General features: G+C 35.8%; 1 protein-coding gene across 1 annotated transcript; it reads left to right on the top strand.

The window, feature by feature from the left end:
- Nucleotides 1-257: 257 nt before the first annotated feature.
- On the top strand, nt 258-3,029 carry LOC114266305 (subtilisin-like protease SBT1.6). The gene has a single exon (XM_028207190.2). The coding sequence runs from the start codon at nt 395-397 to the stop codon at nt 2,717-2,719; it is 2,325 nt and encodes a 774-aa protein (XP_028062991.2). The 5' UTR covers nt 258-394; the 3' UTR covers nt 2,720-3,029.
- Nucleotides 3,030-23,488: the final 20,459 nt, after the last annotated feature.

The raw sequence follows: 23,488 nt of genomic DNA, 5'->3' as shown, positions 1-23,488 counted from the left end.
TCACATCATCTATCATATTTTTTACGTATTTAAAAAAAAAAATTAAGAAACTCAAAAAATTAATTTTTAACTACTTCCTAAAACATTCCTAAATTAATCAATATTCTTCCAACATTTTTAACCGTAACAAACAAAGACTTTCTGTTTTTGATTTTGTTTTTTTTTTTTTAAATATACGAGGGGAATGGAATACGTCCTTCTATTCTATGGCGACAGAATCATATCTATCTATCAATTAAAACAATGCAACAATTTAATTTAATAACCTGATTTATTCAAATAATAAACTAGCAAAAAGACAATAATCCCTTCCTATATCACTCCACCTCTGTCTGCAGTTACTCATCACTCTCACTCCTCTACTCTACTCTCTCTCTGTCTGTCTCTCTCTCTCATGGCTCTGCTTATCCACAAACCCAGTCTCCTCTCACTCCTCTTCTTCATCTTCATTTTCATCTTCAGCACCACCATAACTGTTTCATCTGATCAGACGGTGAAAACCTACATCTTCCGAGTCGATAGGTTTGCTAAACCGTCCATCTTCCCAACCCACTACCACTGGTACACCTCTGAGTTCACCGACCCAGTAAACATCCTTCACGTGTACGACACAGTCTTCCATGGCTTCTGTGCTGTTCTCACTACTTCTCAAGCCGGTTACGTCCTTCAACACCCTTCTATTCTGGCCACGTTCGAAGATCGCCGGAGACAACTCCACACAACTCGGTCACCCCAATTTCTCGGCCTGAGAAACCAGCGAGGTCTCTGGTCCGAATCCGATTATGGGTCCGATGTGATTATTGGGTTGTTTGATACTGGAATTTGGCCTGAGCGAAGAAGCTTTTCGGATCTGAATCTCGGCCCTGTTCCGAGTCGGTGGAAAGGGGTTTGTCAGATCGGAGATAAATTCAGTTCGAGGAGTTGTAATAGGAAGATTGTTGGAGCGAGATTCTTCTCCAAAGGTCATGATGCTGCGGGGATGATCGGTGGCGGAGGAATCAACGACACGGTTGAGTTTCAATCGCCGAGAGACGCCGACGGACATGGGACTCACACGGCTTCCACCGCCGCCGGAAGGTACACTTTTAAGGCGAGTATGGCTGGTTATGCTGCCGGTGTAGCCAAAGGGGTTGCTCCCAAAGCTCGGTTGGCAGTGTACAAAGTCTGCTGGAAAAATTCTGGATGTTTCGATTCAGATATTTTGGCCGCCTTCGACGCCGCCGTGAACGACGGCGTGGATGTCATCTCGATCTCGATCGGGGGCGGCAACGGTATTTCATCGCCGTATTATCTCGATCCAATCGCTATTGGGGCTTACGGAGCGGTTTCGCGAGGCGTTTTTGTGTCATCCTCTGCGGGAAATGACGGGCCTAATGTGATGTCCGTGACGAACCTCGCTCCATGGCTGACCACTGTCGGAGCGGGCACAATTGATCGGAATTTCCCCGCGGATGTAGTCCTTGGGGACGGAAGAAAGCTGTCCGGCGTATCATTATACGCGGGACAGCCTTTGAATGGACAAATGTATCCTTTGGTTTATCCCGGTAAATCAGGGATACTCTCTGATTCGCTCTGTATGGAAAATTCACTCGACCCGAATCTTGTGAGGGGCAAAATTGTCATATGCGATCGCGGAAGTAGTCCTCGGGTAGCGAAAGGACTGGTGGTGAAGAAAGCCGGTGGCGTGGGAATGATCCTCGCCAACGGGGCCTCCAATGGTGAGGGCTTAGTTGGCGACGCTCATCTTGTTCCGGCTTGTGCAGTCGGAGCAGATGAAGGTGACCAAATTAAGTCCTACGTTTCATCATCTCCCACCGCAACAGCAACAATCAACTTCAGAGGAACCATAATTGGGATCAAACCTGCACCCGTGGTGGCTTCCTTCTCCGGCAGGGGACCCAACGGGTTAAACCCCGAAATCCTAAAACCCGACTTGATTGCTCCCGGTGTCAACATTTTAGCCGCTTGGACCGATGCGGTTGGCCCGACTGGTCTGGATTCCGATATCCGAAAAACCGAATTCAATATCTTATCGGGTACTTCCATGGCTTGTCCGCATGTTAGTGGAGCTGCGGCTTTACTTAAATCCGCACACCCGGATTGGAGCCCGGCGGCGATTCGGTCCGCCATGATGACGACAGCGAGCATATCGGACAATCGGTTCCAACCCATGATCGATGAAGCCACTACCAAACTATCCACTCCTTATGAATTCGGGTCTGGACATCTCAATCTAGATCTCGCCATGGATCCGGGTCTTGTTTATGATATAACAAACGATGATTATGTGAGCTTTTTGTGCGCGGTTGGGTATGGACCCAAGACAATTCAGGTGATCACACGATCACCAGTGAATTGTCCAAGGAAGAGGCCATCGCCGGAGAATCTGAACTACCCTTCGATTGCGGCATTGTTTTCGAGCTCACCTTCGGGTGTTTCGAGCAAGACATTTATTCGGACGGCTACGAATGTGGGGCCGGTGAATTCAGTTTACGGAGTGAAGGTTGAGTCGCCCAAGGGGGTGACGGTGACGGTGAAACCACCGAAGATGGTGTTTTCGGAGAGAGTGAGCAGGGTGAGGTATGCTGTGACTGTGACTGTAGATAGGAAGAATTTGGTGTTGGATGATTCGGGTGCTGCATACGGGTCGGTTTCTTGGTTGGATGGGAAACATGTGGTTCGGAGCCCCATAGTGGTTACCCAAATGGATCCGTTGTAGTTGTTATGGATCTGGTGGTGTTTGATCGAGATCAGACGGTAGATAGGTGGGTAGGTATCTGATGGGATGAGTTTGAATAGTGAGATAGGCTGCAGTGTATGGTAGCGTAACTTTGCTACAAATAGTAGTATTTTTATTTTTTCCTTTTTGGGTGTGAAAAAGGGTAGGATTATAACTGGAGGTGTGTTGTAATATTTTCACTTTAGTCTTTTTTGTTTTGCTTTTTTGTTTTGTTTTTGTTTTTTTTTAATTTTTAATTTTAAGCTTATAATGTATAATGCATCTATAGATTATAGACTTTTGAAGCTCATGTAATTAGGGTGTATTATATACCTATCGTTTGATAAAAAAAATAAAAGTAAAAATAAAAATATTAGAAATTTAAAAAATTCTATCAAAAATTTTATCAAATGTCTCACATGAGTGTGGGGTTCACATGGGATCCACATTGTGTGGGTTTCACAACATTTGATAGAAATTTTGGTAGGATTTTAGAGTCTCTAGCATTACTAAAAAAAAAAAAAGGAAAAAATTCCTTTTATAGATGTATGTATATATGTTTGTAATCTGTAAATTACTGTTAAACGTGTAAAAAAGCAAAAAGAATTAAAACAAAACTTTTATCTTTTTGTATTGATTTTTAATTTTTTTGGGACTAATTTAGGTGTATTTTGACAATTAAAAAAAAAGTCAATTTATTGACTTATTGATTTATTTGGGTTAAATCACATTTTTATTTATTTTTATATGTTATAAAAAAAATCAATAAGTTAAGAAAAAAAAGTCAATTTCAAAAAAAGGTTAATCAGTTTTTAAACATGGCCTCAATTTGCACATTAAATTTGTCTGGAAAGAAAAAATTGTATGAAAAGAAAACTGAAGCAGAAGTTTTTTAGTGAAAAATATTAAAGATGGTGGAAGCACATCTAAACTATGGAGAGGTCTAAGATGGCGCTAAAAGATGGAGGAAAAGTTTCTAAAATTCCTTGCATTGTATATGAAGGTGATGGAAAGATTAATTGTTAAGGTTGTAAAGAAATAAGAGTGAAAGGGAAGGAAAAAAAATAAAATAAAAAAAGCTATTAAATAGTTGGAGAATATCACTTAAGATTATTTATATACTATTTTGAATCATTATATAAATGATGTCACATAATATTAGCGAGACAATGAGCTAACTGTCTTCCTCTTTGTTGAATTTGAATTTCAAGATTCTTGCCGCTAGTGCGTAATAATAATGCAAAAGAAGATAACCAAACCAAGTAATCATTTACCCGAAACAGGTAAAACATGTTACTTGTTTTTATTTGTTTAGATTGGTAGGTCAAAGGATTTTTAACTTTTCAATAATGTCATTATTTCACATTTGACCTGGTGAAAAGTTCTTTGGAATGTAGGTTAATTTTTGGAAAATTTATAAGTCTTAATTTCTGAAAAGTTAAACTATTTAGTCCTAAAAATTTTCTTATGCTCCATTTAGTCCCATTTGCACATCAATCTAATGTTTGAAACATTAATCTGATGTTCGAAATCTAATGTTCGAAACATTAATCTGATGTTTGAAACATTGTAGTGGGATCTTTCAGTCTATAAGAAAACTTTTAGGACTAAACAGTGTATAAGTTATTAATTTGGGATTTATTGGTGCATATAATGTTTTTGACTTTTTAGTTATTTTAATTTGAGGTTAAAAAGTTTTATTTGGGAGAAAAAATAAAATGATTATAGTTTGAATGTAATATTTTATCTTATTGAGTTAAAAAATTTATTTTGTATTTTTATAATTAAAATAATCAAAAAATCTAAAAACCTAACATCCCAAACAAAGACTATGTATGAGCCCTTTTCGTGCCTTGTGCGAATGAGTGGCTGTCAAATATTTTTTCCCCTTATATTAAGGTCAAGTTTGGCTAAACTAAAAAAGTGCACTTATTTCATCTTTTTATCTTTTTTGGGTCACATTAATCAACATCTCCTCTCTACTTTTTCTACACATAATACAAGAAAAGTCAAAAAGTACACTTATTTAATCTTCCCAAACTTGGCCTAAACATTAAAAGTATATCTTAATTTATTAAAATTTTAAAATATTGAGATTCTCATTTTTAAAATTTTCTTTTGTGAGACTTAAATAATAGATTTAAGGGTGGGTTTGACATCTAATTAAAAATGTCATACTTTTTTGAATTTTTTTTTTTGTTTTTAATGGATTTTTTTTTGAATTTTTTTTTTTTACTTTTTTAGTTTTCCTAACCGAGTAGAGCTTAAAACTAAAAAAATTTTAAAATTTTTTTCATTAAAGATTAGAAAAAAAAAAAAAAAAATCACAAAAAATTATTAAAAGAAGTCAATCTAACACATCCTTAAATGATCTAATGTTTGACTCATATTGTGAGTTTTCTTTCTGGACTTATCAAAATCATGCTTTCTCATATCAATTAACTATTTTGAGAAAAAAATATATTAATATTTATAAAATGATATGATGTTATTTTATTAAGAATTGACATTGAACCAACTTGACTTGTTCCAACTTGTGAAATTGATGCCCAAGCCTATCTGTGAACTAAGAAGCATGCTTTGTTTTGGGCAAACTAAAGTTGGGTTAGCAAGTTTCCTTCCACGAGCAATCAAGTTGGGCCAACTTCAACTCCTAACACCAATCCCAATCTTATTTGAGTTGGCTTGGTTGTTACGGATTGGAATCGAATAAAACTTGGACAAACTTAGATAAGATCATAAATTTTTTGATTAAATGATGACTTTTTATTATTAAATTATATGGTATGAATAGGTAGACCCTAATGCTGTGTTTGGTTGAGGGATTTGAGGAGGGATTTGGAAAGGGAAATGGAAAAGATAGGTGAAATGTGAAAAAAATATACCTACATTTCACATAGTTTCACATACCTTTTCCCTTTCCCTTTCCAAATCCCTCCCCAAATCTCTCAACCAAACACAGCATAAAGAAATGCACTAGGACCCTCACAAATATAACTATTATCCTATATCATCACAATTATTGTATAAACACTCCAAAACTTGAATAGAATAATGGTGTGATTTGTTTACTTTAATCAACAGTAATATTAAAAATATTTTTTATGTAAAATTTAGGGATGTTTTTTCATAAATCTCTTTTCACCTATTTATATGCTATTTAGTTTACATTATTTTCTTATATTTCAATAAATTCTATGAGTGACATGATTACTAAAATACCCCTAATAATATTTATATTTACAGTGTGAATGTTTCGTAATGTGAATGTTTATACTATCAATGTGAATATTCACACCATCAACGTGAATCTTAACATATCAATGTGAATATTCACATTGTCAAATATGAATGTTCACATTACCAAATTACTAACCGTTCAAAAAATATTTATAAGGGTGAAAATGTCCATAAAATACCTTAAATATGAGAATTAAGATTTAGTAGATCAAATGTCTAAATAATAAGACTTATTAAAATATAAGAATATCTTATGAACTAATAGGGATACATATACTTGAAAAATAATTTTCTAATAAATTTCTCAAAAATTTAATATAGAATAATATAATTGTTTGTGATCTATTTATTTTAAACTGTAACATTTATTATTATGTCTCATAGTTATATATCATTAATACATTATTCTAAGGTGTTTGGAAACCAAACATTTTAATAAAAACAAAATAATAATATAAGGTATCAAATCATTCTCTTTATTTTTTTATACGTCGTTTTGTAAAAAATTATTAAACTAATTAATTCTTAAACAAGTCTTAAATACAATTAGGTAGTATTTAGTTTACTGAAATGAAATGATCAATTTATCAAAAATTTCATTTCCATATTTGGTTTGGCTAAAAAGGTAATATTATAAATAAAATCATCATTCATTATTTTAAAAGAATAATCATTCTGTACGAGAGCCAAATATATATATATATATACATTATCTCATTTTTTTAATGAACCAAATAGAGCGTCTAGATATACAAATTCTATTTATAAACTAATTTTCATTAATCAATCATGGTACAAGTAGTACAAAGCACAGAGGTGAGTGAGATACTTCAATACTTGGATAGATACCGACATTCCAAAAAAAGCAGTGGGCTCACTCCATGGGACAAAGTAATACGTGGAATCCACACAACAATCCGCCTTCGTAGGAGACCATATGGTCCGGACATTTAACACACACAAATGCATAAATACAAACCTTAATCAATTTGGGTTGTCCCATTTAATCAAGCTGTATTACTTTTATGTGATGGGTTCAAACATTAGTTGGGATTGGACTAACGATTAAAAATTTCAATTTCATCACTTTTCTTTTGAGGTTTCTGTAAAATCATCACTTTTTTTTGGGGGTTGAGGTTTACTTGAGTAAAATTCTAAATATGTACGTGTCATGTTTTTGAAAGTTTTTTTCATTTTACTTTTTTGGACTGTGTTCACACGGATGGTTCCGATAGTGACAAGGAGAGTAAATTCCTCATTTTATCACAATAAATTTTTGGGTGTTTTTTTGTTCATCCTAGATATTTTGTGTGTGCAGTTTTTTTTTTTTTTTGTTACAGGGAAAATTCTCCCACCCTCCCGCAGGTTCAAGGTAGCGCCCCATGAGGAGATCACTAGGGTGTCCTGTTGTCCGTTCCGAGTAAGAGATTATAACCTGGAAGCTTGTCCCGACCTCCCAAGGCAAGCTTCGAGTAGGACTCGCACAGCGGAAGAGCATTAAACCCACACCAAGTAACTGATTAGACATTCTTGAAGTCCAACCTGTGTGTATTTTTTAACTTTTTCGCTTTTAACTTTTGACATTTTTGTAAAAAAGAAGAATAAGAAGCTTTGTATGTAGTGTTTCCAGACACCCGCGAATGTTGGTTTTTACAATTGATTTTTTAATTATTATTTTTCTAATTTAGTCATTTTATTCAAATTTTTATTAACTTTTTTTTCCCCTACGCATTCACTCTAGGAAATTAATAAGCGACCCAAAATCAATAATTTCAACCTTTAACTTGAACGAAAATATAAAATTAAAACTAGATTAAATTATTCAATTTTAAACAATAGAGATTAAATTGATATTTAAGTCAAACAATACAAGTTAAAAATATAATGTTGGAATAATTCAGCTTGAATTCTTCAGTTGGTAGTCTTCAGGTCTTCAAAACTTGGCGATAATTTTGTCAATGTAGAATAGAAATTTGGTACTTTAAGTTGTGTTACTTAGCCGTTTTCCTAAAAATAATATTTACACCTACCAAAAGGTGTGCAGGGGGTTGCAGCAATTTCGTCTTCTGGATACAATGAAGTCTAATAGAAAGATCAAGTCTACTGGTGTTTGTACTGACGACAGTAGATCAAAATACTGACAATCAAATATGCAGAATTTGATTACCAGTAAGAAAAGAAGAAACTTAAGAAACTCTTGATTAAAAACTCTAAATCAAGAGGGAGGGAGGGGGAGAGAGAGAGAGAGAATTGCAGGAATGTTTTCTGAATTTTGGATGGATTGAAATAGTTGATTTCACAGCCTATTTTTAACCCTCAAACCCTTTACATGTCATCGATATTGTCTGCTACGAGCCACAGATTTATTCTTCTCAAGGGGTCACCCATTTCAGAACTACTTTAGCTTAAGCACACTTAACTGGAGAGTTCTACTAGGGATTTTACCACTGGGAAAAGGCCTCGATCCTATATAAGGGTCCAGGTTTTTACTTTTATAGCCCAGGAACTCCCTCTCTATTTTCGATGTGGGACATCGAAATCTTATAATCCATCTCCTTTAAGGTTGTATGTCCCCGTGCAGTAGCTTGCCAGCTCACAAGCCCGCCCGCATGCACCAAGAGACGCCAAGGGCCAACACTCGGTACTCCGTTGAATCGGCTCTGATACCATTTGTAACACCCCAACCTTTTATATGTCATCGATATTGTCCGCTTTGGGCCACGCTCGCACAAATTTGTTCTTCCTAGTGGGTCACCTATCCCAGAACTACTCTAGCCTAAGCATGCTTAACAGAGGAGTTCTTCTAGGGATTTCACTACTTGAGAAAAGGCCTCGATGCTAGATAAAGGTCCAGGCTTTTACTTTTATAGCCTAGAAACTCCCTCTCTATTCCCGATGTGGGATACTGGGACCTTATAATCCACCCCCCTTAAGGTTACACGTCCCCATACAGTAGCCTGCCAGCTCACAAGCCCGCCCATATGCATCGAGAGAAGCCAGGGGAGTTCTTAGCTATAAAAGTAAAAACTTGGACTCTTATATAGCATCAAGGCTTTTTCCTAGGTGGTGAAATCCCTAGTAGAATTCCCTAGTTAAGCGTGCTTAGGTTGTAGTAGTTCTAGGATAGGTGTCCCACTAGGAAGAACAAATCCGTACGGGTGTGGCCCCAAGTGGACAATATTGATGTCATGTGAAGGGTTAGGGCGTAACAAATGGTATTAGAGTCGATTCTCCGGAGTACCGAGTGTGGGTCCCTGGCATCTCTTGATGCATGCGGGCGGGCTTGTAAGCTGGCAGACTACTATACGGGGATGTGCAGCCTTAAGGGGGGTGGATTGTAAGATTTTGGTGTCCCACATCAAGAATGGAGAGGGAGTTCCTAGGTTATAAAAGAAAAAATCTAGACCCTTATATAGCATCGAGGCCTTTTCCTAGGTGGTGAAATCCCTAGCAGAACTCCCCAGTTAAGCGTCATTAGGCTGGAGTAGTTTTGGGATGGGTGACCCACTGGGAAGAACAAATCCATGTGGGTGTGGATCAAAGCGGACAATATCGATGACATGTGAAAGGTTGAGGCGTTACACTATTTATAGGCCTTGATGTATTTGATCGAATGGTCATATCCTTTGACCACATTCGACCAGATCTGACTGTTGGATTGCCAATCTATGGTGCAAATTATTCTCACATCGAATAAATGCCTTGATTGATCATACCTGATCACGATCGGGTGACACCTCATCCGTACAATCGCGCGCATCTTCAATCAACGACTATGATCAAACCGCTCCAGATTGGACACACAACTGTTCAATCGGTTGATTGACTCATCACTAACGGGGCCACATCACTGTCACGTGGAGCTAACTGTATTCCATGTCATCTATGCCATGTTGGATCTACGTCATCGCTCGAACTTGTTCGATGCGTCTGTGCAAATTGCAAAATGCGCCATCAAACACCACACAACCCACTGCCCACGTCACGCGTGCACGTGTGGATGGTGGAGGGTAAGTGCATGCATACTAGCATCCATTCCATAATTCCATATTCAAAGTAATATTATATGTTGTACTTTTTTAGGTGTTCCATGTTTTGCTTTTTTTCCAAATGTGGGACAAAGTCCTCAATCTTATTTCAAGCTTTCCAAAAAAAAAAAAAAAAAAAAAAAAAGGAAGGTTTAGAAAATACCAAAAAATTAAACTATAAATTTTGAAAACCATTTTGAAAATTCCACAACATATAATTTATCCCAATAAAAATCACTACCTTTTAAATTTTATCAATTATCTTATACTGGTCAAATCAGAAAGAGAGCCAAACACCTCCCTAGTCTTATTGATATTTCATTATATATTATACCGAGAATGAATCCGTCGGCACAAAATTTTAATGTGTAAATAATATACAAAATATAATTCGTTTAAATAGGTGGATTTCATACCTAAAATATGTAATGATCCCATTCAAAATAGTAGGATTCATTATTTTAAACCCATCAAAATGTATATGTAGCGTATGAACAAAATCAGACTGATGTTATACATCTTTCACTCTCTCAATGAAGACAAAAAAGATATCAAAATTATTTTGATTGTGAAGTGTAAAGCTATTGTCATAAATTATAAATAAAATAATATTATAAAAAAAAATTACAATGTAAAAGGTTTTTGGCCAGAAGAGGGGTTGGAGAGTAAAATAGTCGGGTTGGAGAGTAAAATAGTCGATAAAGACAAAAAGATTAAAATAATTAATAAAATAAAATATTACATTTAAATTATAATTATTTTATTTTTTTTCTCATAATCATCAAATCATTTATAAAAGAAGCAGCTATCTTTCCAAATATAATTTTTTTTTAACCAGGCTAAACTGATAAAAAAAAAATCAATTAAAATAACTAAATTCACAAACAGTGCCCAAATGCCATAATCATGCCTCCTACTTTTCATTAATCAAGATCTTAGTTGATTTGGTTATATATTAATCAAATCAAAATTTAACTTACTGACACAAATCAAACAATGGTACTGTTTGATAAGGCTTATTTCTAACTTATTTCAGCTTTTAACTTAATTTAAGTTATTTTGATGTATTTGGTTCAGCTTAACAATACAGCTTATAACTTTTTGTAAGTTAAAAATCAACTTATTCTTTGAATAGGGGAGGAGAAGCTTAATTTATAAGTCAAAAATTAGCTTATATTCACAGTTATAAGTTATAAATTGTTAAGATATAAGGTATAATCACTTTCCTACCACTCTACCAAACGGGGCCGATGCAAGGATATTATTGTCTGAGATCACAGTAGGTGAATCCAATAAGTTATTAGTCACTTTACCTACCCAAAAAAAAGAAGTTATTAGTCACTTTAACATGGAGACAACGCCAAGAAGTGGACCCCATGACCACAAAACCTCCAATAAAGAGAAAGTTAGGCCCTGGGATGGGTTAGCTTGTTTTTTTGATTTTTTTAATTATTTTAGTTTAGTTAAAAAAGAGGAAGTTATATTTGAGATAAATTTTAATTTTTTTAATTGATTTAATAGGTATGCGAGAAAAAATAAAATAATTATTATTTAAATGTGATATTTAATCTTATTAATTACTTTAATATGTTTTGGGGTGTTTTGAGAAGATAGTTAAAAATTGACTTTTAGTTTTCTTTAATTTTTTTTGAAAAAATATATAAAAAATGTGAGAGATGATGTGACTCAAAATGAGTTAAAAGTTAGAAAATTGAGGCCTTTGCCTTTATTAATTAATTTAATCAAAATAGATCAGGCTAAATATCCAAAAAAATATGGCATGTCCCGTCACAAATGAATAATTTGGATTATTTTGTGACATGCATGGACGAAACTAGACTTTTGAGGCCGATGCGTCATTGTTTGAAATGATTTAAATAAGTATACTTTTTGACTTTTTATGAAATTTGGGTTGGGTTTGAAGTGATATAGTACAGAGGTGATGTGAATTAAACAAGATGATGTAACTTAAATAGGATAGTAACTTTTTGACTTTTTAACTTTTTTGTGTTATGTCTAGCCATAAGAATATGGATTTACAGTGGTGCTACAATAATGATCTAGACAAAGTTGATGAAAATAAAAGTTTTAATGTAGTAGTGAATAATGCAAATTTTAAAACAAGAATAAGGAATACTCAATGATATAAGAACGTAGCAATAATGAAAAGACTATAGTATAAACTCTTCCTCTCCTATTAAAAAAATAAAAAAAAAATAAAATTGAGATTTTTTGTGATATTAGTTACGAACAATTGTGATTATATTAAGGGCACATCATAAAAAAATCTTAATTATGAACCATTATGGTTATATATAAAATATTAAAATGTCAAGAACTATTATGATGAGAAAAGTGATGAACGTTCTAATTTTATCACGAATCAATATGGTAAAGTTACAAAAAGTATTATTTCTTTTAAAGATGTATATTATAACATTTTCCTAACAATGAATTTTAAAAATATATAATTAACTCCACATTATCCATTAACTAGAATAAGGAAATATATAATCAATAATGATAAATTAATTGATTACAAGATATTTTAATATAAATAGTTATTTCATCATAAATTAATATTCTAAGTCCAACTAATGAATAAAGGAAAAGAACAAACAAAGAGCTCTTTTATTTTGAAATAGGAAAAGACTTCATAGATGTTCAATTGGGAGGGGCCAAAAAAGTGTAAAATGAAAAGCACAGGCTATTTATTTGCAAATACTAATAACAATATGTTCAAGCGAGCAGGGGGAGCCATGGCCCCTCACTGTAACTTCTATGGTCCGTCACGGGTGACATGGTCACATCAAGTTTATATATATCTTAAAAGGAGATTCGAGGTTTGTTTATTTAATATTCATGTGGTAAACACCTAAGCTGTTTGTTAGCTTATTAACTTATTTAAATCATATTATTTATTTATTTTTTTATATTTTTTCGTAATAAGTAAAAAAAAAAAGAGTTAATTACACAAAAAATCTTAGGGTTTTGCGCCTTTTTCATTTTAAACTCCAGGTTTTTAATTTTAACAAATTAAACCTCATTCTTCCACCCGTGTTTCAGTTTGACTGCTCGGTCCATTTCTATCATATTAAACTAACAGAAATCTGGGTAGAATTTCAGATTCAAACTCATATGTTCAACCACTTGTATCTCCCTTATTGTAACTCCATTTTGTCTCATTTTTACGTCGTTAGATTCATCTCACGGCCTAGTTTTTATTTCACTCCTCATACGCTTTATTCTACATCTTTTTGCTTGCCGTTAGAACTCCAAAAGTTGGTTAAAAATAAAAATTTTTTCTCTTTGGACAAAATTTTTATATTTGCACTCACATGTTCAAGAATTTGTATCTCCCTCGTCATAACTTCGTTTGGCCTCATTTTTGCGTCGTTAGATTCATCTCATGACCTAACTTTTATTCCATCCCTTATGTGCCCTATTTCACATCTTTTTGTATGCCGTCAAAGCTCTGAAACTTGGTCAAAAATAAGATTTTTCGCCCTTTGGGTAAAATTTTCAAATTCAAACCCACATATTCAAACACTTGTATCTCCCTCGTCGTGACTCCGTTTCGTCTCATTTTCATGTCGTTGGATTTATCACATGGCTTAGTTTTCATTCCATCCCTCATATGCTGTAGCGATCCTAATTTTTTGTAAGTCATTATTTATTATTATTATGATTATTATTATTTTATTTTATTTTTGACTTTATTAATTATGTGGATATATGAAAATTTAATGTGTTATTTAGTTAATTTAATGTGTTAGTTAATTATAAATAATTAATTCAAATATATGCATATATATATATATATATATTTGTATGTATAAAAATAGAAATTATTTATATTGATCTTATATACAATAGTTATATATATTGTATTTATATAATAAAATATAATATAATATGAAATTAAGTTATTATATATATGTATATATATAATATAATATAATGTTATTAGGTTAGAATGATTATTAGGTAATCAACAAAGAAAACAAAAAGAGAGAGAGAGAGAGTAGCCGTAAGAGAGTGCAGAGAGAGTGAGAGAGAGAGAGATTAATTAAAGAAAAAAAAAACAGAAGTGCTGTGTGTGGCGGCTGTGTAAGCCGAGAGGAAAAGAAGAAAGGGAAGTATGGAAAAAAAAAAAAAGATTAGGGTTTTGTTTTGGTGATTCTATTAGTTCTTTAAATAATTTTTTGATATTTAAAAAAATATTATGAGTATAAAATTCACTTTCGTTGATGTATATCTAATTCGTTGTTTTTATTTATTTATTTATATTCATTTGATATTGAATTGATTTCATATTTACATGTAGATGATTGATCAATTTTAATTATTTTGATTAGTTGTTGTTAGATTTGAATAAAAGAAAGACATAACTACTCTTATACACTAATACTTAACACTCCCCCTTAAGTTGGTGTAAAAGATATCTCTCATGCCTGACTTGCAGCAAATAGAATGGAAAACCTTACTGCTAAGACCCTTAGTAAAGACATCAGCCAATTGATCTGCAGACTTCACAAAAGGCATACATATGAAACCCTTATTCAATTTCTCCTTGATGAAATGTTTGTCGATCTCAATATGCTTTGTTCTATCATGCTGAACAGGATTGTGAGCAATACTAATGGCAGCTTTGTTGTCACAGTACAGTGTCAATGGTTCACTACAAACAAACCCAATATCATTCAACAAGGACTGGAGCCACATCAATTCACATGTACCATGCGCCATAGCCCTGTATTCTGCCTCTGCACTAGATCTGGACACCACTGTTTGTTTCTTACTACGCCATGTGACTAAATTTTCCCCCACAAATGCACAGTAACCGAACGTAGATCGCCTGTCATCTATAGAACCAACCCAATCAGCATCTGTGAATGCCTCTGACCTCAAGTGACCATGATTGGAAAATAAAATCCTTTTTCCAGGAGCAGATTTAAGATACCTCAAAATACGATACACTGCATCCAAATGAGGGGCACGAGGCTCATGCATAAAGTGACTCACTATCCTAACCGCATAGGCAATATCTGGATGAGTGTGGGATAAATATATAAGTCTTCCCACAAGTCACTGGTACTTTTCCTTCACCACAAGATCACCAATACCACTACAAAGATGGTGATTAGCCTCAATTGGTGAATCAGCAGGTTGGCAGCCTAACATGCCAGCTTCCTTAAGAAGATCTAGAATATACTTCTGCTGAGAAAGAAAGATGCCTTTGTCAGATTTGACAACTTCAATCCCAAGAAAGTACCGTAACGAACTAAGGTCTTTGATCTCAAATTCCTTGGCCAACAGCATCTTAAGATGTGTCACTTCTTCCTTATCATTACTTATCACAACTATGTCATCCATATATACTATAAGCACAGTTGCCTTATTTGCGTGACGTTTGACAAACATTGTGTGATCTGCATTGCTTTGCTTATACCCGAACCTCAACATAGCCTTTAGGAATCTGTCAAACCAAGCTCGAGGAGATTGTTTCAAACCATATAACGCCTTTTTCAACCTCCAAACTTTTCCAACTATAGACGGAGATAAGGATCCTGGTGGTATATCCATATATATCTCCTCCTCCAAATCACCATATAGAAATGCATTCTTCACGTCTAACTTCTGTAAAGGCCATCCCAAATTAGCTGTTCATAAGAGAATAGCTCAAATGTAATTCATCTTTGCCACAGGAGCAAAGGTTTCTTGGTAATCAATTCCATATGTTTGAGTAAATCCCATGGCCACTAATCGTGCTTTGTACCGTTCAATTGTTCCATCTGCTTTCTGCTTGATGGTGAACACCCACTTACACCCTACAGGCTTTTTTTCACTAGGAAGAGAAACCAACTCCCAAGTGTTATTCTTGCTTGGAGCTTGCATCTCTTCTACCATAGCTACTTTCCACTTAGGATCATTGATACCTTCTGTCCAACCCTGGGGAATACATGTAGAAGACAAAGACGAAACAAAAGCACGATATGTAGAAGACAATGAATCATATGACACAAATTTAGAAATGGGGTGTTAAGTACAAGCCCTAAGCCCCTTTCTAAGAGCAATAGGAAGACTCGAATCATTGACAACAAGACTCTCAACTACAGGTAGAGCGATAGACTGAGATGCATTACCTGGAACTGACATGAGGGATGATGATGGGTTTGGTGACACAAGGGATGCTTGCTCTTTCAAACGCCGAGAATAAGTCTTAAGATCAGCCCTGTCCAAATGACCACTAAGGTCAGGCTCCACATCAAGAAAACTATTAGGCTCCCCCTCACCACAAATAATAGTCCGCTGACTAGGAATGAAAAAAGACAACTCATGTTGATAGGCCATCTCCTCATTCGCAATCTCATCCATACCACTACTACTCTCCCCCGGAGGAGAGGGCGGAGGAGAAGGAAAGAAGGACACAGATTCACGGAAAGTGATATCCATACCTACATACACTTTGCGAGTGTGAGGATTATAGCATTTGTAACCCTTCTGATGCCTCGTTTGGGAACATGCTTTTTTAGTAACTTTTTGACTTTTTGGCTAAAATATGATATAAAAAAAACTAGTATGTTTGGGATGACTTTTTGGCTTTTTATGAAAAGATGTGCAAAAAGTAGTGAGAAAAAGGAATCTTTGACTTTTTGGTATAGGTTGTTGGCTTTTTAGTTTTTTTAATAACTTTTTGACTTTTTGGCTAAACCGGTCGCTTCCCAAATGAGGCCTGAGTAGCAGAATAACCAATAAAGACAAAACGCATAGCCTTAAGATCGAGTTTCCCATGAGTATGAGGTTACAAATGAACAAAACAGACACAACCAAACACCCGAAGAGGAAGAGAAGAGGTGGGATATGCGACAGGAAGTAGTTGAAGAGGAATCTGGAATTGGAGGACACTGGAAGGCATACGGTTGATAAGGTAAGCAGCGGTAAGAACATCATCACCCCTAAATGACTTAGGGACATTCATGGTAAACAAGAGAGAGCCAACAACTTCAAGAAGATGGCCATGCTTGCGTTCGGCAACCCCATTCTGTTGAGGAGTACCAACACAACTAGTCTGATAAAGAATGCCATACTTCGCTAGGTATGCTCGAAAAACTCCATCAACATACTCAGTTCCATTATCACTACGAAGAATTTTGATTTGAGCATTAAAAAGATTGGTCACCATTTTATGAAAAGTTTGGAAACAAGAAAAAACTTAACTCTTAGTTCGAAGCAAGTAAATCTAAGTCACACGGGAAAAACAATCAATAAATGTAACAAACCATCGATGCCCAGAAGTAGAAACCACAGGGGAATCGGTATGAATAAGCATAAAAGGAAAAGTACTTTTTTTTTATTAATTGAAGGGTAACAAGTACGTTTATGCTTTGCAAGTTCACAAGCATTACAACCAAAAATACTCCTAGGACAATCACGATCTAAAGAAGGAAAAATTTTCTCTAAAACACTAAAGGAATGATGACCCAAACGGTGATGCCACTGAAGAAGGAGAGAATAAGAAGAGCCAGTAGTGCACTTGAGAGGTTGAGATGGGACGACAGGAGGAACGCCATCCAGAAAGTACAGCACACCTTGTGTTCTACCATTGCCAATCGTTTTTCCCATAGCCAAGTCCTGAAAGACACAATGAGTAGGAAAAAATGTCACTGAGCAATTTAGAGAAGTAGTAAGACTACTAACAGAAAGCAGGTTGGTGGAAAAAGTAGGAACATAAAGCACAGATGAAAGAGAAAGCAAAGATGAACAATGAATCGAACCCTTGCCAGAGACAGAGGATAAAGTGCCATTGGCCACTCGAACCTTGTCTCGATCGGAACAAGGAGAATAAGAATAGAAAAGACTAGAGGCACCTGTCATGTGGTCTGTGGCACCGGAATCAATAATCCAAGAAGGCGATGATAAGGTGCTAAGAGCACTAGCAAAAATACCTGTGTTGGCAAAATTAGAAGAAGCGGAAGTAGAAGAAACTATGGTAGAAGGAGAGTCAAGTCGAGCCAGCAAACACCTAAGAGTGTGTAACTCATCTTGGGAAAGAGTGCGAGGCTCAGAAGAAGAACTCACAGCAACCTCGAACACATGTGCTTGGGGTCAAGTTGTACTACCATGACCTCGACCCTGAATAGGGCGACCATTCAGTTTCCAACAATGCTCTCGATCATGTTTGTCTTTCCCACAATAATCACACTTCAAGCGATCTCGATCAACCAGTGTACCCTGACTCCCATACTGAACCGAACTAGGCCGAGGAGCCCGAGTAGGAGGAGTAACAGCTAAAGCAGAACGGTCTTGAATAAAGGAATGCACCATAGCACTACGATGACTCTCCTCTTGTTGGACAAGGGCATAAGCCTCGCGTAGGGTGAGAAAAGGTGAACGACCCAACATCTGGATGCGAATCTGATCATACTCCAAGTTCAAGCCAGCAAGAAAGTCATACACACGCTCTTTCTCAACAGTTTGTTGAAACAACGTGGTATCCCGAGAACAAACAGCCTGGAAGCTTTGGTAATAGTCTAGTTCCTGCCACAAACTACTCAACTCAGCATAGTAGACTGCGAGTGATCTATTTTTCTGATCTAAGCTCCGAAGCTTTTTCCTCAACTGATATGCTTGTGCATCATTACCTTGTTGGGAGTACATTTGGGCTGCAGCTGTCCAAATATTATGAGCAATATCTAATAAAAGGAAACTCCGACTAATAGTGGGTTGCATAGAGTTGATTAGCCAAGTCATAACAAGAGCATTTTCAGAAATCCATTGAGTATGGAGTGAGTCATCACCATCCGGTAGGGGAAGATAACTAGTAATGTAGCAAGTTAAACGACGAGCAGCAATAGTAAGACCACATGAGTGTGACCAAATCAAATAGTTGGAACCATGCAATTTAACGGGACTAATTTGAAGAGAGGGATTGTCGGTAAAAGTCATAACACGACGAAGGCCACCCTCATCACTAATTGTATCCTTAGTCTTACCCTCAGCCATTGAAGATTAAATGCCCACAATAGAAAAAAGACAAATACCAGCCCAAAATAGCAAAAACAAATAGAGGCGAATCCACAAACTCAACTTAGGGACAAAATTTACCTCTAGAGACAAAATCAGAGCCGAAACAAGGGTTAGAGAGGCCAAAACCAGTTAGAAACTGAGAGAAAACGTGCTGAAACTGAGGAAAATCGACAAAAATAGAGTGAAACCTTGCCAAATCGGCAAAACCAGTTCTCCCAACCCTAGGATAGTCCTAGTCGGCTCCTAAGGTAAAGGGAGGAAGGAAAAAATAGCCAAAAACAAACCCCAACAGGGACTTCCAAAAAAATCAATCGTTTTTTTCCAAAAATCAACAAAAATTGGAAAAACACTCAAAAACTCATTAAAAAATTAAAATAAAAATCTAGGGTGAAAACCCATCAAATTTCAACCATAAAATATTTTTTTTTTTTTGAAAAAACAAGAAATAGGAGAAGAATCTTTAAGGAGGAAGATGAAACTCTGATACCATGTTAGATTTACATAAAAGAAATAAAAGAAAGAGAGGAAGAAAAAAGAGAGCACTGCTGCTGTTGTATATTATTTCACATACACTAAACATATTAGGGTTACACATACTTATAATAAAAGACTAAAGGAACAAAAGATATAACTTCATTTATACACTAATACTTAACAGTTTGTGTATGTAAGGTTTAGGATTTTTAGATGATTGATTGGTTTTAATTATTTTGTTTAGTTGTGTATGTAAGGTTTAGGGTTTTAGTTGATTGATTAATTTGAATTATTTTGATTAGTTGTGTATACCAGGTTTATGGTTTTTATATAGATTTATTTTATGATTGTAATCACATTCATGGTTATTTGAAATTAAAATTAATTAGGAACCCATAGATAAATTTCTTATACTCCACCATGACTCCATGGATTGTTGTTTTATTTGAGTGACGGTGAGTAAGAGTGTATAAAAAAAGTGAGGATTATGAGATTTATTTGAATGCCTTAGGCTTGGCATTGTTATGTTTGTTCTCATGAGTGAGATGTTTTGTATATGTATATTGTTGCCTCGTTCTCATGAGTAGACGAGTGCCTTGATTTACGGGCATACGTATATGCTAATCATCCGGGGAGTGTGGGTCAAACTCGGGAAGATATCCCCGTGCAAGTTTGGCTTCAGAGCGGTGTTAGGTATACGAGAGACACATGAGATATATGTGTAGGGCGGAAGTGGAGGCCGAAGTGGTGGAGTTAAGGTACAAAGAATTTAATTACGAGTTTATTGTTATAGTGTAATTGTATTGATTTGTACAAGTTGAAAAATAGTAAACGACCTCGATAAATTATGAAATTTGAGCAGAGACATGTATACATGATTCTAGACAACTTTTGTGTTTTAAATTTTTATTAAAAAGATCGATTAGAACTTATAATCGGATGATCTTGGTTATTGTAGTTTTGATTCATTTTAGCAATGCAGAGTTTAGAGGATGTTTTATCCCACGAAACGAGCTCATTTTCATTGATTCTTCGTAAACCGAAGTAAAACATTATTTTAAACACTTTTCGTGTTTTGAACTTTTCTGAAAAAAATTATCTTACAGCAGTTTCTTTTCGTTTTCAGTTCTAGATTTTTCGATCGAAATTCGGTTAGGACATTCTATTAAGTTTTTCTCTCAACCTGTTTAGTTTTTACTAGATACATCCGCGATATCTTTTAGGAAATTTGATTCTGTACAACTTTTGTTCTTTGAGTTTTGGTCAATTCGAATTATTTAAGAATGAAACGGTGCATTTTTATACTTCATCCGCAAGTTACTTAGGATTAAGTTATACTAACTTTATTTTTCTTTTCTAGGATGGTGGGTCTTACTAACTTTTTATGCAGGGCTGACCCACCATATTTTTATTCATATTTTGTTTATTTTATACTCAATTTATATTTCGTTGTGTACGTGCAAGAAACTAAATGCTACCGTGGCTCGGAAAACTACCCATTCGTCTCAGTGCGGATGAAACTACTTGTCTTGTCCCATAACAAAAATTAAATGTATTTTTATTTTTGTCTGGTGGACACGTGAGAGTTAAATCTTGTACTCATACCAGTATACCTGTATACTGACTCGTTTTGTCTCTTGGTAACTCGGGTGCATTCTGTTTGAGCGCAGCCGAGCTTCCTTTGTAGGATTAGTTGGGGCTGCGATGGTGACGTGGAATTACTATACTGTTAGACTTGTCATTTGGACTTGTTTTGTTTTCTTGAGCTTATGGTTGATATTTGTTGATGTATTTATTATTTTTTTATGGCTTTAGTATTGGGATAATTTGGCATGGTTTGTAACCGTATATTATTTAAGTTATTTTGACTATTTATTGTTATTTTAATGTTGGAGGTATTGGTTAGTTATGAAATTATGGTGGATGGTTTGGTTGGCGTTTAGTTTTTTTGTTTCATCCCTAGGATTTGGATGATGGAATATTGATTGGGGTTTAATCCTAATTTAATATTTAATTGATCGAATTTTGGGGTGTGACAGTTTGGTATCAGAGCTCTAGGTTACCCTAGACTTGTGAGAGTTTAGATGATCCTTGGATTGTGGAAACATGGGTTAGTTGGTTTAGGTTAGTGGTTGAATTTATTCTAAGTATTTATGAACGAATTCTTCTTGTGTGTTTAACTTGAAGGTGATGGTTGGAAGGTATAATTTGAGAAGCGTTAAGCCCAATGGCACAGGGAAAGAAACAACTGCTAAGGCAGCGGCAGCGGCAGCGGCAGCGACAGCGGCGATTACTTCCGAGGCAACCAATACAGTGCAGGTTAATGTGGGGGAGATGATGGCTCAGTTACTTCAGGTTGTTCAAAACAATAATCAAGGCCAGCATAGAGATCCCTTTGCGAAGAGAAACAAAGACTTTAGTTCTTTGGGAGGTCCAAAATTCTCTGGAGATGGAGGACCCATTGCAGCTGACACTTGGGTTTAGAAATGTGAGATGGTGTTTGGTCGTATGCAGCTCATCGAGGTCCAAAAATAGGAGTTGGCAACACATCAGCTTAAGGGAGTAACCCTATTTCTATGGAACTCGTAGAAGGAGGGTCTAGATTTGATGACTTTGACTTGGGCAGATTTCAAGACTCGTTTTGACCGGAAGTTTGTTCCTACTGCTATTCGGTCTCAATTGAGTGATGATTTTTCAAAGTTGACTCAAAAGAGTAGAACATATGTCACCAAGTTTAATGAGTTGTCTTGTTATGCCCTTACTTGGTCGACACGCAGAGGAAGAAGAATGAGAAGTTTATTAAGGGATTGAATCATTACCTACCTAAGCCCCTTAGTCCCTTTGATGATGAACCGTTTGATAGAGTTCTTGACTTGGCACTGAAGTATGAGAAAAATGAGAAACAGTTTAAAGAAGGAAAGGCCAAGGTCAGAGAGACTTCTAGAGGGAGTCACTTCCAGTAGCGGGATGGGAACATATACCGACCCTATGATCAAAGGCATAGGGGTTAGCAGTTTTAGAGGCCACAACAACAGGTTAGTTAGGGAAATTTCAGACCTCAGGATAATTTCCAGTCTCAGGGCAATTTCCAACCCTAAGGGCACTATTATTAGAGACAGGGTGGTCCGCGCCCATAGGGTTATCAAGGACAGCGGCAGCAAGTGCCACAGTTGGGTTATTGTCCTCCCGTACCTCAGTTAGAGGGACCCTCACCTATCAGACTAGTAGCACCTCAACTGATCAATAAGAAGTGTTTTGGGTGTCAGTAGTTGGGGCATGTAATCAAGGATTGCCCTCAGAGACAGCAGACGCGAAAGGGTCAGGCAGCTCCAGCCAGGGCATTTGCAGTGATGCCAGGAACTGACAAAGTGCAAGGTACTTTTAATCTCTATCAAGAACCCATTAGAGTACTTTTTGATACTGGTGCCTCTCATTCTTTTATATCTAGACAGTTTATAGAAAGAGAACATATTGTAACTACCTCCTTGTCTAGACCTATTTGTGTTGAGACCCCTTTAGGAGTGACAGTTACTCTTTATGAGATGAGTAAAGATTTTGAGATTGACTTTGCGGGTAGAGTCTTGTATGCAGACTTAATTGTTTTAGGGTTTGAGGGGTTTACAATTATTTTGGGTATGGATTGGCTATGAAATTACTTTGTGACTGTAGATTGTGCTGGGAAGATTGTAAATATAGATATTCCCGGTATGCCAAGGCTTACACACACTTCTAGCGATGGAGAAGAGTCAGTGATGACAAGTTTTCTATGCTCGGTAGAAATCCCTAAGCAGGATATTAGTGAGGTAGATGTGGTGCGTGAGTTTGAGGATGTATTCCAGGAGATACCTAGACCTCCTCCTTAACGGGTAGTAGAATTTCGCATTGACTTAGTGCCGGGAACTGCATCAATTTCTAAGGCGGCATACAGAACGGCACCTAAAGAGCTTGTGGAGATGAAGAAGCAGCTGGAAAGATGTTTTAGAAAGGGTTCAATTGT

The sequence above is a fragment of the Camellia sinensis genome, chromosome 5, assembly GCF_055761805.1.
Source record: "Camellia sinensis isolate YWXY chromosome 5, ASM5576180v1, whole genome shotgun sequence".
NCBI lineage: Eukaryota > Viridiplantae > Streptophyta > Magnoliopsida > Ericales > Theaceae > Camellia > Camellia sinensis.
Note: the sequence above shows the minus strand (reverse complement) of the source record. Positions and strands in the feature narration are given on the sequence as shown.

Bases quoted from the DNA above. Each gene is read 5' to 3' on its own strand.
- LOC114266305 (XM_028207190.2), top strand. From the start codon at position 395: ATGGCTCTGCTTATCCACAAACCCAGTCTCCTCTCACTCCTCTTCTTC.